Source organism: Myxine glutinosa, chromosome 4 (genome assembly GCF_964187855.1).
Source record: "Myxine glutinosa chromosome 4, kmMyxGlut1.1, whole genome shotgun sequence".
Classification (NCBI taxonomy): Eukaryota; Metazoa; Chordata; class Myxini; order Myxiniformes; family Myxinidae; genus Myxine; species Myxine glutinosa.
The window spans coordinates 104,224,802-104,241,949 of NC_136264.1; the positions used below are offsets into that span (position 1 = coordinate 104,224,802).

At 44.3% G+C, this 17,148-nt stretch overlaps 1 protein-coding gene across 4 annotated transcripts in view; it reads left to right on the plus strand.

Moving 5' to 3' along the window:
• The first annotated feature begins 1,469 nt into the window (after positions 1-1,469).
• Positions 1,470-17,148, plus strand: part of ACAP1 (ArfGAP with coiled-coil, ankyrin repeat and PH domains 1) — a 280,144-nt gene continuing 264,465 nt past the window's right edge. For 2 of the 4 annotated variants that reach the window (XM_078776245.1, XM_078776246.1), the window contains exon 1: positions 1,470-1,685. In XM_078776245.1, coding sequence (XP_078632371.1) covers positions 1,633-1,685 — 53 coding nt within the window. In that variant the 5' untranslated portion in view covers positions 1,470-1,632. The remainder of the gene's footprint in view (positions 1,686-17,148) is intronic. The other 2 variants (XM_078776247.1, XM_068113073.2) reach the window with 2 other exon arrangements.

The window sequence follows — 17,148 nt, forward strand, 5'->3', positions numbered from 1 at the left end:
CCTTGATGCAGCATACGCTTAGGGCCAACTATCAGGCGGCTATCTGGCGACGCAGCCTTGAAAACCTACCAGACGTCCCAACACCATCAGCAGGACATGGTTGGGAACTCGATGATGGCGGTTCGCTCACAATCCGATGGATGGCGGGTCTACCAGCTCCAGATGTCGTCTTGAATCTCATCTCATGCACATGCAGAAGGACGTGTCGACCGTCAGATTGCTCTTGCATACTGAATGGGTTGAAGTGCACTGTTGTGTGTAAGCTGCAGGGATGCTCCAACATGGTGCAGGATGATGCTATCGTGGCTCAGGATGCCAATGACTCTGATGGCGACTCTGATGATTAACTTTGTGTGCACTGTATATTGTATAGCATATGTTGTTCTCTATTATAATGCAGGCCAAATTGCCTGAAAATCTTTATAGACAGATAAACGGTTTAGCAAAATGTATAATTTGGAAGATCATACCGGTGTTATTTGACTAAAACATGACATGTTCAATGATACCTCCGCTTGCTTATTAGGAATATACATCGTATGGTGTTAAAATCAGCTCCATACGTCTTTCCAAACTCTAGTAATGAATAATTAATATAATTGGCGGCCATTTTGAAATCCAAGATGGCCACCAAAGTGCAGATTTCCTATGTAACAATTTCCGCCTGCTTATTAGATATCGTATGGTGTTAAAATCCTCTCCGTACGACATTCCTAACTTGCGTTATCGTCAGAATAGATAATGCCAGCGGCGGCCTAAGTCATGTTATGCCTCTTTACATTTATTTGTTGTAAACTCGTGGTGGATGATATGTTTTAGTTTTTGAGTTATTTTTATAGACAGATAAACGGTGTAGCACAATGCATAATTTGGAAAATCATACCAGTGTTGTTTCACTAAAAAAAGTACAAGTCTAATAATAAAATATTGAAAAATATATGATTTTTTTTCGATAATTGATTTTTATAATAATTAATCTAAAACAAAATGCTTCATATTATTTTTTATTTAGACGGTACACATCGGACGTATATTTAGTCGTCAACCGCACATCGATAGCTAGTATAGAAGTCCAGATACACGTGCAACAATGTACCCCACCAAATGGGCATTTTCGAGCTGGGTGGTTTCAAAGATGGCGTCCATCCGGGCACTAAGCTACCGTTCTCAGATGTCCATCACACCTTTTCTGACACTTGAGACATTGGTCTAATGGAAAATCATAATGAGAATTACTCCCCCCGCCGGAGCATTACTTTTGGTCTGGCTCAAGGACTATGGGCAGCGCGATGCTGCGACCCGGCCATCCCAACGTCTCCGCTGCTCTGCGTGTTCCATTCTCCCTTCTGCAGATATTCATCTTATCCAGAGTTCCGCCCCCGTTCTCCCTGTCCCCGCCCCCGTTCTCGCTGTCCCCGCCTCCCGCTCTCGCTGCCCCCGCCTCCTGGCCATCCCCATCCTCCTGCGCTGTGCGAATCGCAGACCTGCGCAGAAAGCCAGACGGACACCGGTGGCGTGAGACACGCAGACGTCGGGAGGGCGGACAGGCAGGGATCGAGCGATAGGAGACGAGAGCACGTGAAGAGGACAATTTAGGAAGGAGCGATTAGAGGAGGAGAGGAAACCCTCAGCATGGTGCTCACGGTTGATTTTGAAGAGTGCCTCAAGGACTCACCTCGTTTCAGGTATGCACGGCACTGGTATACCGCTTCGTCGTATGCATCGATAGCACACACATTGCAGATGTGATGATTGCGCGTTTAAAACTCTCACTCGAGGATTCCATTTTGTGCATCGTGCATTGCTCGTTCCTGCTCTAATCCCGTGCGCGATGTATCATGATCACCTATGCTATAGTTGCCGTTGAGGTAAAGGTAAAGGTGAAGCCCTAGAATAACAGCGCAGAACACTGATCCAGGGCTAGATGAAGGAATGACCTCTGGTACGCGGTATACTCTCTTTGAATACGGCCGAATGCGCGTGAAAATTGCGCGTAGCGCTGGGAAACCGCTTCGCCAATGACGTCACACACGTCGCTGCCGACGTGAGCGCACTGCTTGATGAGCGTCGATACGGCACAAAGAAAGGCTTCGAGTCACCGCGCCCAGACACCGCCGGATACAGGGGGCGGGGGTACGGGAGGATACGGGGCTGGGGAATTGGGGATCAAGGAAACGGGATGTGGGGGCTGGGGGTCTTCAAAATGTGGGGTCGTTGTGGGTGCACCTGGTGATGCTGTGTGCCTGTGTTACACCAGCGCTTCCGCCATTAATTTAATAATTCGATATAAACCCATTTCCCCCCCCATTTGGGTTTGTCAGGATGGCGATGGAACACCGTCAATGAAACAGGTAAATAAACACCTAGCAGGTAGGTGTCAGTCCAGGTGACACTGAATTATTTATTTTTGGCACAGAGAATCTGGCTTCTTACTGTGAATGAAAGATGGATATGAACATGTTGAAAGATTAATATTGCTCAAAACGAACGAATAATTAATTGACTCATTCATTCACTGTTCAAATTTGTGCTGAGACCTCCCCCGGTTAAAGAGAATGGAAGAGGGGATCTTCCAAGTAGGGTGATTCATCATCCATCCCTGTAAGGTGGATTCTCATTTCCATGAAAATGGATCTTTCACCAACCCACGAGTGCAAGCAGGTGAGAAAGCCTGCTTCGCGGATTCAAAGTGCACTTCTGTATATCAGGATTTGAACCTGGAGACAGTAAATGTTGCTGGTTAGAGTTGTACATCACCGTCGAATCGTGCCCGCCAATGGATGCGGAACATGTTTTGAGCGTGACTTCTCCTCCACAACCCAATCTTTGCTTTTGCATTCCTTCGGTAATTATTTTCAAAAAGCTGACCATTTGTTTTGATAAATTATTCTGAAATTACTCCCATTACTCCCACTTCTTCCTCTTCTTCCTCTTCTTCTTCTTCTTCTTCTTCCTGTGCCACAATTATTTCCACGTTTAATTTTGGCTCAAGTCTTTCACGACCCGGCTGACCGGGCTTGATGCTCGGCTAAGTCGTTGTGGCAGGAATTTGTAATTTGTTCAGGATGCCGGCGATAGCTTGCCTGCTATTTGCGAAGGACACCGTGGGATGTTTAACATCCACCAGCTAATGGTGTACAGCGAGTGTCTTTAAAAAATACACTTCCTAATGCTCGCAGACAGGACACTGGGTTTGACGTCTGTCCGAGGAACGGCACATTTTGCGACATGTGAAGGACCAATCCGACAGGATGTTGTCGGGTCGAGGATCAAACTCAGACTAGACAGCTCAAAGGTGAAACCTCTGAACCATGCTGCCAGATATGTCACCTGTTATTACATTTCATTACTACGAGCAACGGTACCCGCCCTATGGGCGGGGCTTCAATTGGGAAGCCGAAATGAAAAGTCAAAATATCAGAAATTGAAGGCTTTTTTTTATTTTAAACGATTCATATAAACATCCGTTGAATCATATCACACGCAAGTCATCAAAATCTAAACAGTACATGGCGCCCATTTTGAAAAAATATTGAATTCTGCAAAACGGAAGCGGCCGCCACACGTCTTTCTCAGTCGCACGTTTATGTGTGAAGAGTGCGCGCCGAATCTGTAACACGGAAGCGGCCGCTACACCTGTTTCTCAGTCGCTTTGCACACGCTGCCGTGCTACTTCGGAGCCGCACGTTTATATAGGAAGAGTTCGTCAGGAGTCGATCTACTCTCTCCTGGTACGTAGAATAAACAGTATTTGTAGAATTTCAACAAAAGCCACATCACTGTTCATATCGGTAAATATTATTCCATCGTGTTTGGAAAAACTGGAAAATTGGAAAATTGGAAAAATTGGGAAAACAATATAGCCTATTTTACTCCCAGGGGTCCCAGGAATACCCACCCAAAATATCGTTGCGATCGGTTGAGCCGTTTTTGCGGTACCTTCGAACGGACGGACGGACATTTGGTGAATTATAGTAAGATATTAATTTCAGTTAAAGTGAAATTAACGACAAGACTCAAGACACATCTGAGTAAGACTGTCAGTTATTGGTTTAGGTTAACGTATGGTTAAGTTGTCACCAGCCCTCCACCCACGCAGCATCACCTGTGAAGGAATGATCTCGTGCCACCGAAACTCTGCACAGGTGTTAGACCTTCTCTATGTGGTTTCCAACCGGTGTCACAACATTCTTCCCAGTGGTGGGTGAGTTTCTTGATGCCGTGAGAAGGAAAGAGGAAACTTTTCACTTCCCCTTGCGCTCTATCCAAGTTTGTGTTTCGCCAAATGTTGGTGGAAAACTGCTGATTATTCGAAATGTAACTGCGTTCCAGCTCATCCCGTACCTTTTTTGTACCTTTTCGACAAGAATCCATCTCAGGTGGTGAATGTCTCATATTGGTACCTGCCTGTAGGTGAAAATTGACTTTTCTCCTTTTTTGTGTCTCTAATAATTGGATCTGCTCTGAGTTTGGGAGATCGGTGTTTCAAACCCCGGCTGAGTCATACCAAAGACTTAAAAATGGAACGTGCTGCTGTCTTGCTTAACGTTCATCATTTAAAAGGTTAAGAGCACGGACAATCTCATTTATCAATCTCACGGAAATTCCTCATTAGGAGTGTGGTGAGAAAAGCGGCGCCATTGTTGTGACGTCGCAGGCACCCAGAGTACCCTGGGAAGTGACGGCACTTCCCCCAAGCTCAGTGACTGTGTTTGTCTCGTCTCACAGTCTTGTGTTTGTTGCATATGTTCGTCTGTATGTCCAGGTGTGTGTGAAAGTACCACTACGAGCCTTAGATCTGTTCAAAGTAGAACGGCACTCAGTAGAGCACACACCTCCACCAGGCTGAACAGTTTATGTTTTGTATTCCACTGATAGGCCGGATCTGGATTCGGACCTGAACCAAAATCTAATCGGCCTGTTCTTGTCACCTAACCAACTCATCCACCTAGTTTTGTCATAACTTGTTCACAATTTTTTGGAAACACCATGATATATATAGTTTTTGGCCCCATCTCTCAACGATGGTGAAGAATCAATTAAAATTTTTAAACTTCTCGGATCCGGATTCGGATCTTCATGAAGATTGAATCGATTTTTCCTGATCACACACACATACAGCCTGGTGTTGGCTTAGCGGTTAGGGTGCTGGCTTGGGATCCTAGGATCCTGAGTTTGAATCCCGGTCGATCGCTAAATTAACACCAGGGGGGTTGACTCAGCCTGTCATCCTTCCAAGGTCGGCAAATTGAGTACCAGCTTGCTGGGATGTATGATCGCAGTGTGTACCCCAATTTAGAATAGGTACACCGTATCCCTGTGCATCGTAAGAGGCGACTAAGGGTTGGCGTCAGGAAGGGCATCCGGCCATAAAAAAAACATTGCCTCAAACAGGGAACCATGATTGTCATGGGGCCTGCAAGGCTAACCCCTGCTCTAATGGGAAAATGGCCTTAAGACGATCATTCATTCATTCACACACACACAACTCATCCACCAAGTTTCGTCCAAATCTGTCCTCATCTTTTTGAGATATCATGCTAAATATCGTTTTTTTTAGCCCTACCACTCAATCGTGAAGAATTACTAAAAAAAATTATTGGATCCAGATCTGGATCTTCAGCAGAATCTAATAATTTCGTCCTTGTCACATGCCCAACCTCTCCACCAAATTTTGGTCGAATCCTTCCACAACTTTGTGAGATATCCTATTTTGACAGACAGACAAACAGACAGGTGTCAAAACGTAACCTCTGCCCACCTTCGATGGCAGGAGGTAATCTATCTATAATTCCATTAATCTCTGTGTGTATGTGTGTATGTGTGTATGTGTGTATGTGTGTATGTGTGTTTGTATGTTTGTCTGTGACCGCTGTTTCTCGACAACCACGGGTCCGATATACTTTAAACTTGCCAGGTATATTGCTGGGGACCCGAGGATGTGCCTTTTCAAGGTTTGAAATTAATCGGACAAGTACTTACCGAGCTATGGCGATTTAGCCGTTCGCCGTTCGCTTTGGCGTTGCGAATGGACCAAACCATTGCATGTAAATAGAGGGGGGGGGGGGGTTCTGTGGTCGTTGCGAATGGACCAAACCATTCATGTAAATAGAGGGGGGGGGGGGGGTTCTGTGGTCGTTACTGCCATGTGGTTTCAAAGTTTTTTTTTGTTGTTGTTGTTTGCACGCATGTTTTTTTGCACCCACGTACGGGCACGCCCTAGGATGTTTACACACACACACCCCTACACAAATTTTTTTTTTTTTTTTTTTTGGCAAGGAACGGGCACCCACGTACGGGCACGTCCTAGCTTATATATAGTACGGGCATGCCCTAGTATAAAACAACAACAACAACATTGCATTGGTTAACATGCTGTTAAGTTAATCATGATCTAAGCCAGGGGTTCCCAACCTTTTTTGTGTTATGGCCTCCTTGGCTCCCAGAGCACATCCCCAGCACCCCCCTCCCTTTCGCGAGGGTCGAGCGGCGGAGCACGTGTAAGCAGGCTAGTGGGTGGTCTGGAGGCATGCCCCCCAGAAAACTTTTGATTTCTACATGCTCTGTGGTGCATTCTGAGAGGTGTTTTTTCCTTTAATTGGCTATTTTGTTTGTATGAGAATTGGTAAATTATTACACAGAAAATGAGGAATTCCAAGTAGCCAACATGAACATTTAGTTCCATAGTTTTTTTCTGTTCCTTATTGGCTCCCAACTACATCGTTTTTGGAAGAAGCAAACAGAGCAACGTCGCTCGAATGATGCATGTTTGATATGAGATTTTAATATTATCATTAGCAACACTATGGACAGCATAAAATAGAACGGTCACACAAGAAAACAGTATGACAAGGTTCCAAGTCAAGAATATGTGAAAACTAAAAACCTCTGTTGTGTCTGTATTTAACGCAGTGTGTTATAATCTCACAAAAAGAAACTCAATTCGACAACAACTCAGGTAATCAAAACTAGGGACGTGGTGCATGCACCGTAAACGTGAAATAAAAACTCAGTGGGATGGCAGAAATTGCATTTTAGCTACCAATTGGGGTATCCGTGGTTGAGTCACAGTCAGGGCACAGCGGAGGTCATCTTCCACATGGAGTCGATTACGCTGTTTCGATTTGATATTCAACAGCGTGGAAAACCCCGCTTCGCAGAGATAGGTAGACAAGAATGGCAGAAGCACCCGGATAGCTATCTGGCTGATATTAGGGTAGTGACCCATTCCCACCCAAAACTCCGTCAAGCTCTTCTCTTCGAATGTGTCTTTGGTAAATGAATTGTTTCGGAGATCCAGGAATTCATCTTGCATTGCCTCCGGCATGCTCTCCACGCAAAGGTTGACGGAAAAAGGATTCCTCACAATTTTTGCCTCATTGTCGTCTAAATCAGGAAAATACTCCAGTGACTGCAGATGCTCAAGAATGTCATTTTTCAGTGTGGGATCAAGCTCTTTTCCCATGCTGTCTTGCAATTCAGACATTCTTTCGAACATAGCAATGTTTCCTGTGTTCACTTTCCTGCGCCAGTTTTGGAGCTTGGCAACAAATCCTCTGAGATGATTGTGGAAAAGAATAATATTAGTCGCTCTTCCTTGGAGCTTGAGGTTCAGCTGGTTCTGCTGCTCGAAAATGTCAGCAAGATAAGCAAGTCGTTCGTTCCACAATTCTTCGTCGTAATGCTGCAGGAGGTCATGTTTCCCTTGAAGATTCAAGAAATGTTTGACTTTCGCACGAAGTTCAAAGACGCGGTTCAGAAGATTCCCTTTCGAAAGCCAGCGTACAGCAGTATAGTACAGCAACGTTTCATGTTCCGCGTTCATGTCTTTGCACAGCTCCTTGAACATTAAAGGTGTTGAGAGCCCCTGCCTTGATGTAGTTAACAATCTTGATTACGACTTCAAGAACTTTCTTCAATGAGAGAGGGGGAGTCTTGCAAGCCAGGGCGTAGCGATGAATCGTACAGTGGGTTCCTTTTGCTTGTGGTGCCAGCATCTTCACTTTTGCTTGGAATCCGGATTTGGAACCAAGCATGGCAGGAACACCGTCAGTACAGACACCGCATACATTCTCCCACTGAATTCCTCCCGCATCAAAGAACAACTTCATTTTTTCCATGACGTCGTTAGCTTTTGTCGTTGTTTCCAGGGCACTGCAGAACAAGAATTCTTCCTTGATATCATCTCCCTTGACATAGCGAACGAATGCCAGTAGCTGGGAGCAGGAACTAACATCGGTCGATTCATCAAGTTGAAAAGAAAACAAGCCGAAAGGTGCCGCCTTAATCTCATTGATGATCTGTTGTTTCACATCTTCCGACATGTCACGGATATGACGCTGCACTGCGTTATTCGATAAAGACACCTGTTCAACTTTGCGAGCCTCTGCCTTGCCGAGAACCTGCTCGACAATGAGGAGGGTCCAAGGCTTGATGTGTTTCCCCAATCGAGTGGGGTTTTTTCTTCTTTGCAATTTCAAGAGAAACTTCATGAGAAGCCTGGACAGTTGCTACATTTTGTTGTTGAAAAACTCCTCCCTCATCCAACTTCTGTTACTTTAAATTTCTTTCATGCCGCTTGAAAAATTCGGGATCCTGTTCTGCATGTTGTGCGTGATTCCTCTTGAGGTGCAACTTCAACTTGGATGGCCTCATGGATTCAGTACTCAAAACCTTGTGACACAGCACACATTGTGGTTTCTCTTGGCCAGACACGGTAATGGACGTGAATCCATGCTTTATGTATTCATCAAGATACTTTCTTTTTTTACTCCCATAAGCCATAACGTCAAATCTGCAATAGGAAAAAGACAAAACAATATAAAAGTGAAAACAATATCAAAAAATAAAAAAAACAATATTTAATGTTTAGTATGGTTCAAATTACCCCATGCCCCCCCCCCCCACCCCGAGAAATACACCATGGCCTCCAGGTTGGGAACCACGGATCTAAGCCATTTTGAGAGCCATTCCTCGAAAAATGTGCATACAGGTACGGTGGATAAATGTTTTTCTTTTACCACCTGCTCTATCTATGTAAAAACATGGCTGCTGAGATTATCTGCACTGCATATACTATATAAGAGAGCCGTTGGTCTGTGTGTGTGTCGCCATTTTTCTCAGTGATGGCTGAATGGATCTTCGTCAAACTTGCAGAGGTTCATCAGTGAGTGCCTGGGAGTGTTTTAGGCAAAAAAAAAAACAAACACAAAAAAAATTCGTTTTGTTGGATTAAAAAAAAAATCGCTCGATAGTGCCTAAGCCTTTTTGATTAATGACGGTTATATACAACTACACATTCGCATAAATAAATACAAAACAATTACCAGACATTTGAACACAAATAATAAAACAATTCCAGAAGCTGTTGAAGTTGGTGATAAGGCTTCTTCTTCTTCCTAAACTTCATCATACTTAACTCAAAAACGTGATCAACGGAACATTCACCAGCATATATTCAACAAAAAGGTGAAATGATGATTTGACATTTGTGATGGATTCTGTGATGGATGAATGTAATTGCTTTTCCATTATACGAGTATTTGTCCTCATTTCAAATATGTTAATGTTTATTTTTCGCTTGAGCAATGCCGGGTACTGCATCTATAAATGCTTTTATACTTTACTCAGGGTACAAATACACACCCAACTTTGTCTGGGGGGGGAACATAGGCTATGTGGCCGCGGCCTCATTCGGGGGTGTGGGGGACTGGGGAGGAGCGTAAATTCTCTATGTAAATGTGTACCGTGTAGCACCACCTGGTGATGGTGGCAGAGGGTATTACAATTTCCTTTTTTACCTGTGCAACACTGAGGTTACGAAGCACTCTCTGCACGGGAAAAAATTTCCTCCTTCCTTTCCACCCCTCCCCCAAAATGAAGCGGCCTATCAAAGCCACCCCCCCCCCCCAAGATGTATATGTAGTATATCTTTCCCCTCCCTCTCCTGTCCCTCTCCCCTCTCCCCTCACCTCCCCATCCCCTCCCCCTTCCACTCCCTCCACTCCCTTCCTCACCCTTCCTCTCCTGCTTCCGCCTCCCACTCCCCCGGCAATGCCGGGTACTCCTGCTAGTTTACAATAAAGCCAACAACATGATGTTGAACGTCATTTTGCGGAAGTTTTGTTTCTCTCAAAACTGCTGTTTTACCCTTTAGTCGTTAGCATTACCTCTCTGGTCTCCATTCGCCTCGATAAACTCGTTCGGGATTTGTGCAAAATGAAAATCAGCAAATCCGCCTCCGTTTTCAGTAATTCTAATTGAATAGCTTGCAGACAAAGATACTTGTGTCTTTCAGAATGTAGTGTAGGGTTAATCGGGTGAATAAGATTGACATGGACAAAGTCTCCAGACGATGACTCTTCAAAGTTAATATAAATATCCATTTAATCTGCGGGCTGACAGAAGATTAAGATGGCGACAAAAATTCTCTCATCTACCTTGGCATCTACATAAGGTTGGTTGGCTTCCTCCAAACTTTGCTGCCATTCGAGGTCATTATCCATCAGTCACACGGCCTCCGCAGCATCCCTAAATGTGAGACGTGACTCTCCATCGATTGGGCATAGGTCCTCAAAAGATGTGGCACCTGCACGATGAAAAGGAGGAAATCTCAAGTTGAATATTTCTGACTGTGAGGGCTGCACTTGGAACATTCGACCAATGATATACTGGAATTTATTTTTATTCATCCAATGGCCTTGCCTCTGAAAAACATTGACATCATGATGCAATTAATGATGGGGCTTAGCACTCCTAGCATTTACATTTAGCCAAGCAGTCAAGAGTTGTTTTCTCATCTCTCTGACAGCTTCCTCTTCTTGCTTTTCTCGATCGCGCAACAAAGGAATTGTCACATTCTCAGGCTGGAAACTGAAGGTTTAACCATCCTCATCTTTATGTTTAGAATACCCATCAATATCCAAGTGGATCTCTTCACAGAGATTCTTTTGAAAGTTCTTCTGGTATTTTCCATCTTTCATGCAAATAGAGTTTGGATTGACATCTCCGCGAGGACCACAAATCATGTGTCTCTTTACCTTTTAATGAAGAGCTGAATCTAGAACAGGTTTGGGAACCTCAGCTGTGACAATATAATCTACATATTCAGGTGTTTGTGGTTTATCTTCATTTGAAAAGAAAATCAGGAGATGTACGTGAGGCAATCCAACTTTTGAATTTCAACTGCATGGACATGGGCAGTAACATTTCTAAGAATGATCATCTTGAAGAGATATTCTTTCAGTTCATTTAGCTTCATATGGAACAGCCTGGAAATAATGTCAGGTAAACCATTTGGAGTTTGCTGTGGAGGCAGCACTGCCAAAATCCACAGGCCTTTGGGATTTGCTGTCATCTCTCGGCTTGATTTGATTTTTTTTTTCCAATAAAATTCAATTCATTTGCATCGATGTTGCAGTAAGAAGCGTAAACCTGATATTGATGGAATAATAGCCTCCCAGAATGAACAGGTGAAAAGCCATTTCTTATCGCATACGTAGTGTTGTAAAGAAGCTAGTTTCACATTCAATCTTTCCTGTTGGTAAATCATCACCCGATCCTCTTTCTCCATGTAAAAAAAAGGATGATACACCAGGGGATCAACATTTGAAGATAGGGAGTTGATGTGCTGAATTGGTTGATCCACAACATTCTCCCGAGTGGCAGCTTTTGCAGGAACTGTCAATTGTTCTTACAAAGGTTGTTGTGAATCGAGTGCATATTCTCTCTTGTCCTTCAGCAGGATCCAAATCGCTTTGCCCGTTGATAGTGACCACCTTGGGAACACGGTCTGGAGGCATTACGATCTCAACATCCCATGATGCCATTGCAAATGCATTATTTAATTACCAATATTAGGTTGAAATATTTTTGCCATGAAACTTAGCCGAGTTTAACGAGATAAACTTACCCAGATTAGATAGATTAAACTTAGTCACAAAAGCCATCAACTACTGAGGCTGAGATATCGTGAAGATTATGAAGGGATACTTTACCTTATGCCGGGGTCACGCTATCACGTAAAGCCTAGCCGTAAGGGCCACGTAGGACCATTTTTTTGATATGGGGTGGGATGTGGCTATCCCGTGGCAGTTCCGGCATCCACGTGGCAGTCACGGGGTCTACGTGGCGCCTACTGCAAGGTAGAGTGGGAATTTCAAAAATTTCAAAATTTTACCATGTAAAATCAGCCTTGTCCACTGCCATGGCGCCTACTTAACGACCACGGGGCTAACCCCGTGAGGGCCATGTAATACGTGGCACTACGTGGCACTGCGTGGCAATTATGGGGGACCCCCTATTGCCACGTAGAGCCACATAATCGCCACATATTGCCACGTATTGGCCCTGTATTGGCCACGTAGAACCCCGCAGCGCCACGTGATTGCCACATGAGGAGCGATCCGGTGACAGAAGCACGTGATCGCCACGTGCTCACCACGTCTTGGCCACGAAGTCGCCTCGTAGAGCCCCGTAGTGCCTCATAGAGCCACTTTACCACCCTGTAGAGCCACGTAGAACCCCGTAGCGCCACGTGTTTTGAACCGGCTGCATATAAATACGGGTCTCATCCCGCGCGGTCAGTTTTCGCGACACTTTCACAGTATTCACAAGTTGTGGAGCTTTTTGAACCAATTCTCAACAATTTTTGAAGCTCTTTCTCAACATTGTCATCATGGTGAGTGGTGCTAGAGGAAGTAGCAGCAGCAGAGGAGGTGGCAACAGAGGTAGGGGATCTCAGAGGGGCAGGGGATCTCAGAGAGGCAGGAGTGTTATGTGGCCACTTCGTTCCACTCCTCTGGTGTCTTGGGACATTTGATCACCTCTTCCATGTACTCAGCAATGATGGCCTCACAAGTCTCAGAGACGATCAGGCTGATGGTGTTGTGAGGACATCTGAACTCGTGGGCCAGGCTGTGGTAGGATATACCAGTGCCAAGGAACCTCAGGGTGATGGCCACTTTGAGACCAGGTGACAGGGCTTTCCTCAAGAATGTGTCTTGTTTCTGGATCCTTGGCCCAACTCTTCTGACTATCTCATGGTACAGGTCAGGTGACACCCTTGCAAAGGACTGGAACTCCTTGGCACTCTCATCTTCTAGCTCCTTCATCAAGGTGTCATAGACACCCATCTCCTGTCTCTTCGAGATCCACCTCCTCACCCAGAGTCTCTTCTTCTTGGCTTTCCTCTGGATCTCTCTTGTCTGCATCTCCTGCAGGACCAGTCCAGCAGCAGCATTGTACAGGGCATGCTAATACCTGAGGACAGCAATCTGCAGTCTCTGTCTTCTTGGTACTCTCATGGTGATGTTGCTTTCTTGAAGGTCAAGATGCTGAATGACTGGAAGGGGCTGGGGACCCCCTTTTTATAGGATTTTTAACGCGACACTTTTACGTGGCTCCCACGTGGCAGTACGTGGCCCATACGTGGCACGTGGCTCTTACGTGGCAACTACGTGGCGTATACCTGGCCGTTACCTGGACATTACATGGCGTTACGTGGCGGATACGGCCAATTTTTACGAGGGTGTGACGTGGCGAGTACGTGACTATCCTGTGGCTCTACGGCAGCTATGTGGCCCCTACGAGGCCCGCAGTTTACAGGGTGTTTACGGCGCCGTAAATTTTTTTTTTAATTGGCCCTACGTGGCCCTTACGGCCAGGCTTTACGTGATAGTGTGACATTAGTGTCACCCGGCATTAGTGGCAGCACTTTGTAAATATTCAAATTCTGATAAAGAATCAGAATTTTGGAAATATACAAATTTCAGAAATCAGAAATATACAAATCAGAAAAGTATCAGAAATGGTTTTCCTCGAAAATATTCTGATAAAGGTTCCATTTGGTCTGCAGAGTGTGTTTCTGGGCGTTGTACTGGTGTAGCTTCTACTAACTCAAGTCTTGCTCCATTTTGTAGTTCTTGATATGGACGTCATCTTCTCCATCTTGTTTTCTGGGCATCAATCGTCCACCATTCTTTATGGCCATGAGTTTCTGAATATATCCTTAGTCTTTTACTTTGTCTTTCTTCTCTCTGCTCCTCAGTTTCTGCAGATAGTCTTAGTCTCATACATTCACCATTCATTGAACCCCTTTTTTGTGCTGATTGTTACCTCCGCTTCCGAAGGTGGATGGAGGTTATGTTTTCACCCCTGTCTGTCTGTTTGTTTGTGAATAGGATATCTTAAACAGTTGGGTGTTTGAAAAGGAGGTTGGGTATGTCACAAGGACGAAATGATTCGATTTTGGTGAAGATCTGGATCTGGATCTGAGAATTTTTTGAATGATTCTTCACCATTGAGTGATCGGGCTAAAACCGATATACATATATCACGTTAGGGACGTCTCAAAAACTTATAGACGGATTTGGAGGAAACTTGGTGGAGAGGTTGGTTGTGTGACAAGGACAAATATATTCGATTTTGGTGAAGATCCGAATCTGGATACGAGAATTTTCAATTTTTAAAAGTGATTCTTCACCAATGGAGTGATAAGGCCAAAAACCATAAATAGCAGGATATTTCAAAAGGTTTTTGATGAGTTATGACAAAACTAGGTGGATGAGTTGGTTAGGTGACAAGAACAAGCCAATTAGATGTTGGTTCAGGTCCGGATCCAGATCCGGCCTATCAGTGGATACAAAACATAAACTGTTCAACCTGGCGGAGGTATGCTCTCCACCGAGTCCCAGTCTAATTGTTTCTGTATCGCTTCTATCCTGGCAAACCTTCCTTTCTTTCATTCCTGTTACGGTTTTTCTTGTATGTTTTGGCATATTTCACACGTGAGGAAAAAATGCCTACTTTGTCATGTTAACAGTCAGCACTGCATGGCAAGTCAGCGAAGGTGGCAGAAAAAAGGGTGTATTGTCTTCACTTGCCAGGAGCCAATCACGGTGCGCCTAGCCTCACCCAGCCAATCATCAGAGTATCCTGATGTAGCCATGCCACATGAAGGATTCACATTTGCTTTGTTTGGGCCTTTATCAATGTGAATAGCCTGGTGTTGGCTTAACTGTTAAGGTGGCTAGCTAAAGATCGTGGGGTCTTGAGTTTGAACCTCTGTCTTGCCGTTGAAATGCAAAATGTCATGAGATGCAAAAATGACACACAGACAGACACGAGATGTTGTTAAGTAGATTTGGACTGTTATGATTATCTCATTCATTTAACCTTTTGAACACCTCGTGCATGTTTGAAAAGACTTTGAGAAATAAGATTGAATCCCACCTGGTGCCCAATAAAAAGATGCATTACTTCGACCTTACTTGCCATGAATATTCAGATGTTTGGAATAGTTGAAGGATGTTTACACCAAATATAATAATAGTACCTACTTTTCAAATAAACATTTTTTTCCTGGTAATGTCATCTGGGAGTTATTTGAGTAACTTGGATGGGATTAGGCAGGATGAGATAGGTTTTGATGTTGCTACAAACAGCACTTAAGCTTTTTCGATTTTGTAACATCTTGTTTTCTTCAAACCTTGCCACAATCACGTAGCACTATCCTTAACTTAGTTGAATCTTCTTCTTCTTTAATGCCCACAATTATCCCACCTTCCTTGTGGGGTTGGCCGGGGGAACCTTGGCCCAAGCCTTCACGAACCAGCTGGCCAGGCCTGACCAGCTAGTTAGGGCAGGAATTTGTAATTTGTTCATGGTGCTGGCAATAGCTCGCCTACTCTCCGCGAAGGGCACCATGGGATCTTTAACGTCCACCGAGTGCGTGCAGACAGGACGCCCGTTTACGGACGCCACACACACTGATGAATAGCCCTTCCTGTGAAACACCGGGTTGGCCGTTTATAGCTAGGTCAGGATTCTAACCCAGGCTAGACAGATTGGTGGTGAGTGTGCTTACCTCTAGGTCCATCCTGCCAACCCTTAACTTCGTTGAATCTCTTCTTTAATCAATGTTCATTGGTCTTTGGGATTTGAAGGCAGTTAAAAAATATTCCAACATCATTTAGCTTTTGGCAAGAACCCCATGTTTATATATTTTTTATAATGGAAAAGCAACTGTTTTATTTATTTGTATAAAACCTTTGGCTGCCTGGCTGCATCACCTTCTGGGGGTACAGCTGTGCTGCTGACGCAATTCCCCCTTACCCGTAAGCTGGTACTCATTTTGCCAACCACAGAAGGATGCCAGGCTGTTTATGACTGATTTCATTAGCTGTGCTTCTTGATACTTTAATCTTCAGCAGTGTCTATACAAGCTAATCTGGAACACTTTTCAATGGAATTTTTCACGTTTGATTCCAAGCTAGAGCAAAGCATGGAAATAAATGTAAGGCAACCTGTCGACATATTTGTGATTGGAAGACAAAGACAGTAGCCGAAGTTTGAAGAAAGCCATGTGTGCATTTTAACTTATTATAAACAAAAATTCTTATGACACGTGTTCATTTTCTTGTTATTTCCACCACGTGAAGGAAGGGTGACGTAATTTGGCAATGCCTTTAAGGTGAGGTTCCAAGAACGACGGCGTGTCTGGAGTAGTTCTTTGAAATGTTCAGTAAAGGAAAGACGCATATATTTGTTTCTAATGCCACAAAATGCGTGTTAATAATTTTTTGCAGTGTGCAGATTTTCATTAATCCGCAAGCCACAAAGTATGATGTGAAACATCACCATTTCAAAGTTTTACCCGATTTCAGCTGAAGAATACATATTTAGTATCCCTTTAATCTCATGTCTGCATATGACGTGCTACACCACGCCATGCTCATGCTTAACTAGCAATTAAGCGTGCCTGTCGGAATGGAAAGTTGGCTTGTGACAGTAATTGCTGGCTATGCCCAGATTGCTTGCAAACGGAGTTGGCAAGGGAGACGGTTGTGCGCGATGAGACCCCATGGCACGAGTTGTGTGTTGGTAAAAGGGAAAGTGTTGGGGGTGTGGTCACGCTTTTATTTTTAGCCAGACAAGGCTTGAGAATTAACTAGATCTCGGCAAGCTGATGCCTTCTTCTGCAGTCTGCGCATGGACTTGTGCAAGGAATCCATCAATGATGCAAACGTAGCAATTGTTGAGTCTTCTTTTGGAATGTATTCATATTCTTCTGGCCCTCTAACTAGGTTTTTGAGTCGGTGATTGATTCTGAAACTGGAGCCTTTTCGATAATCCATAATCTATCCATAA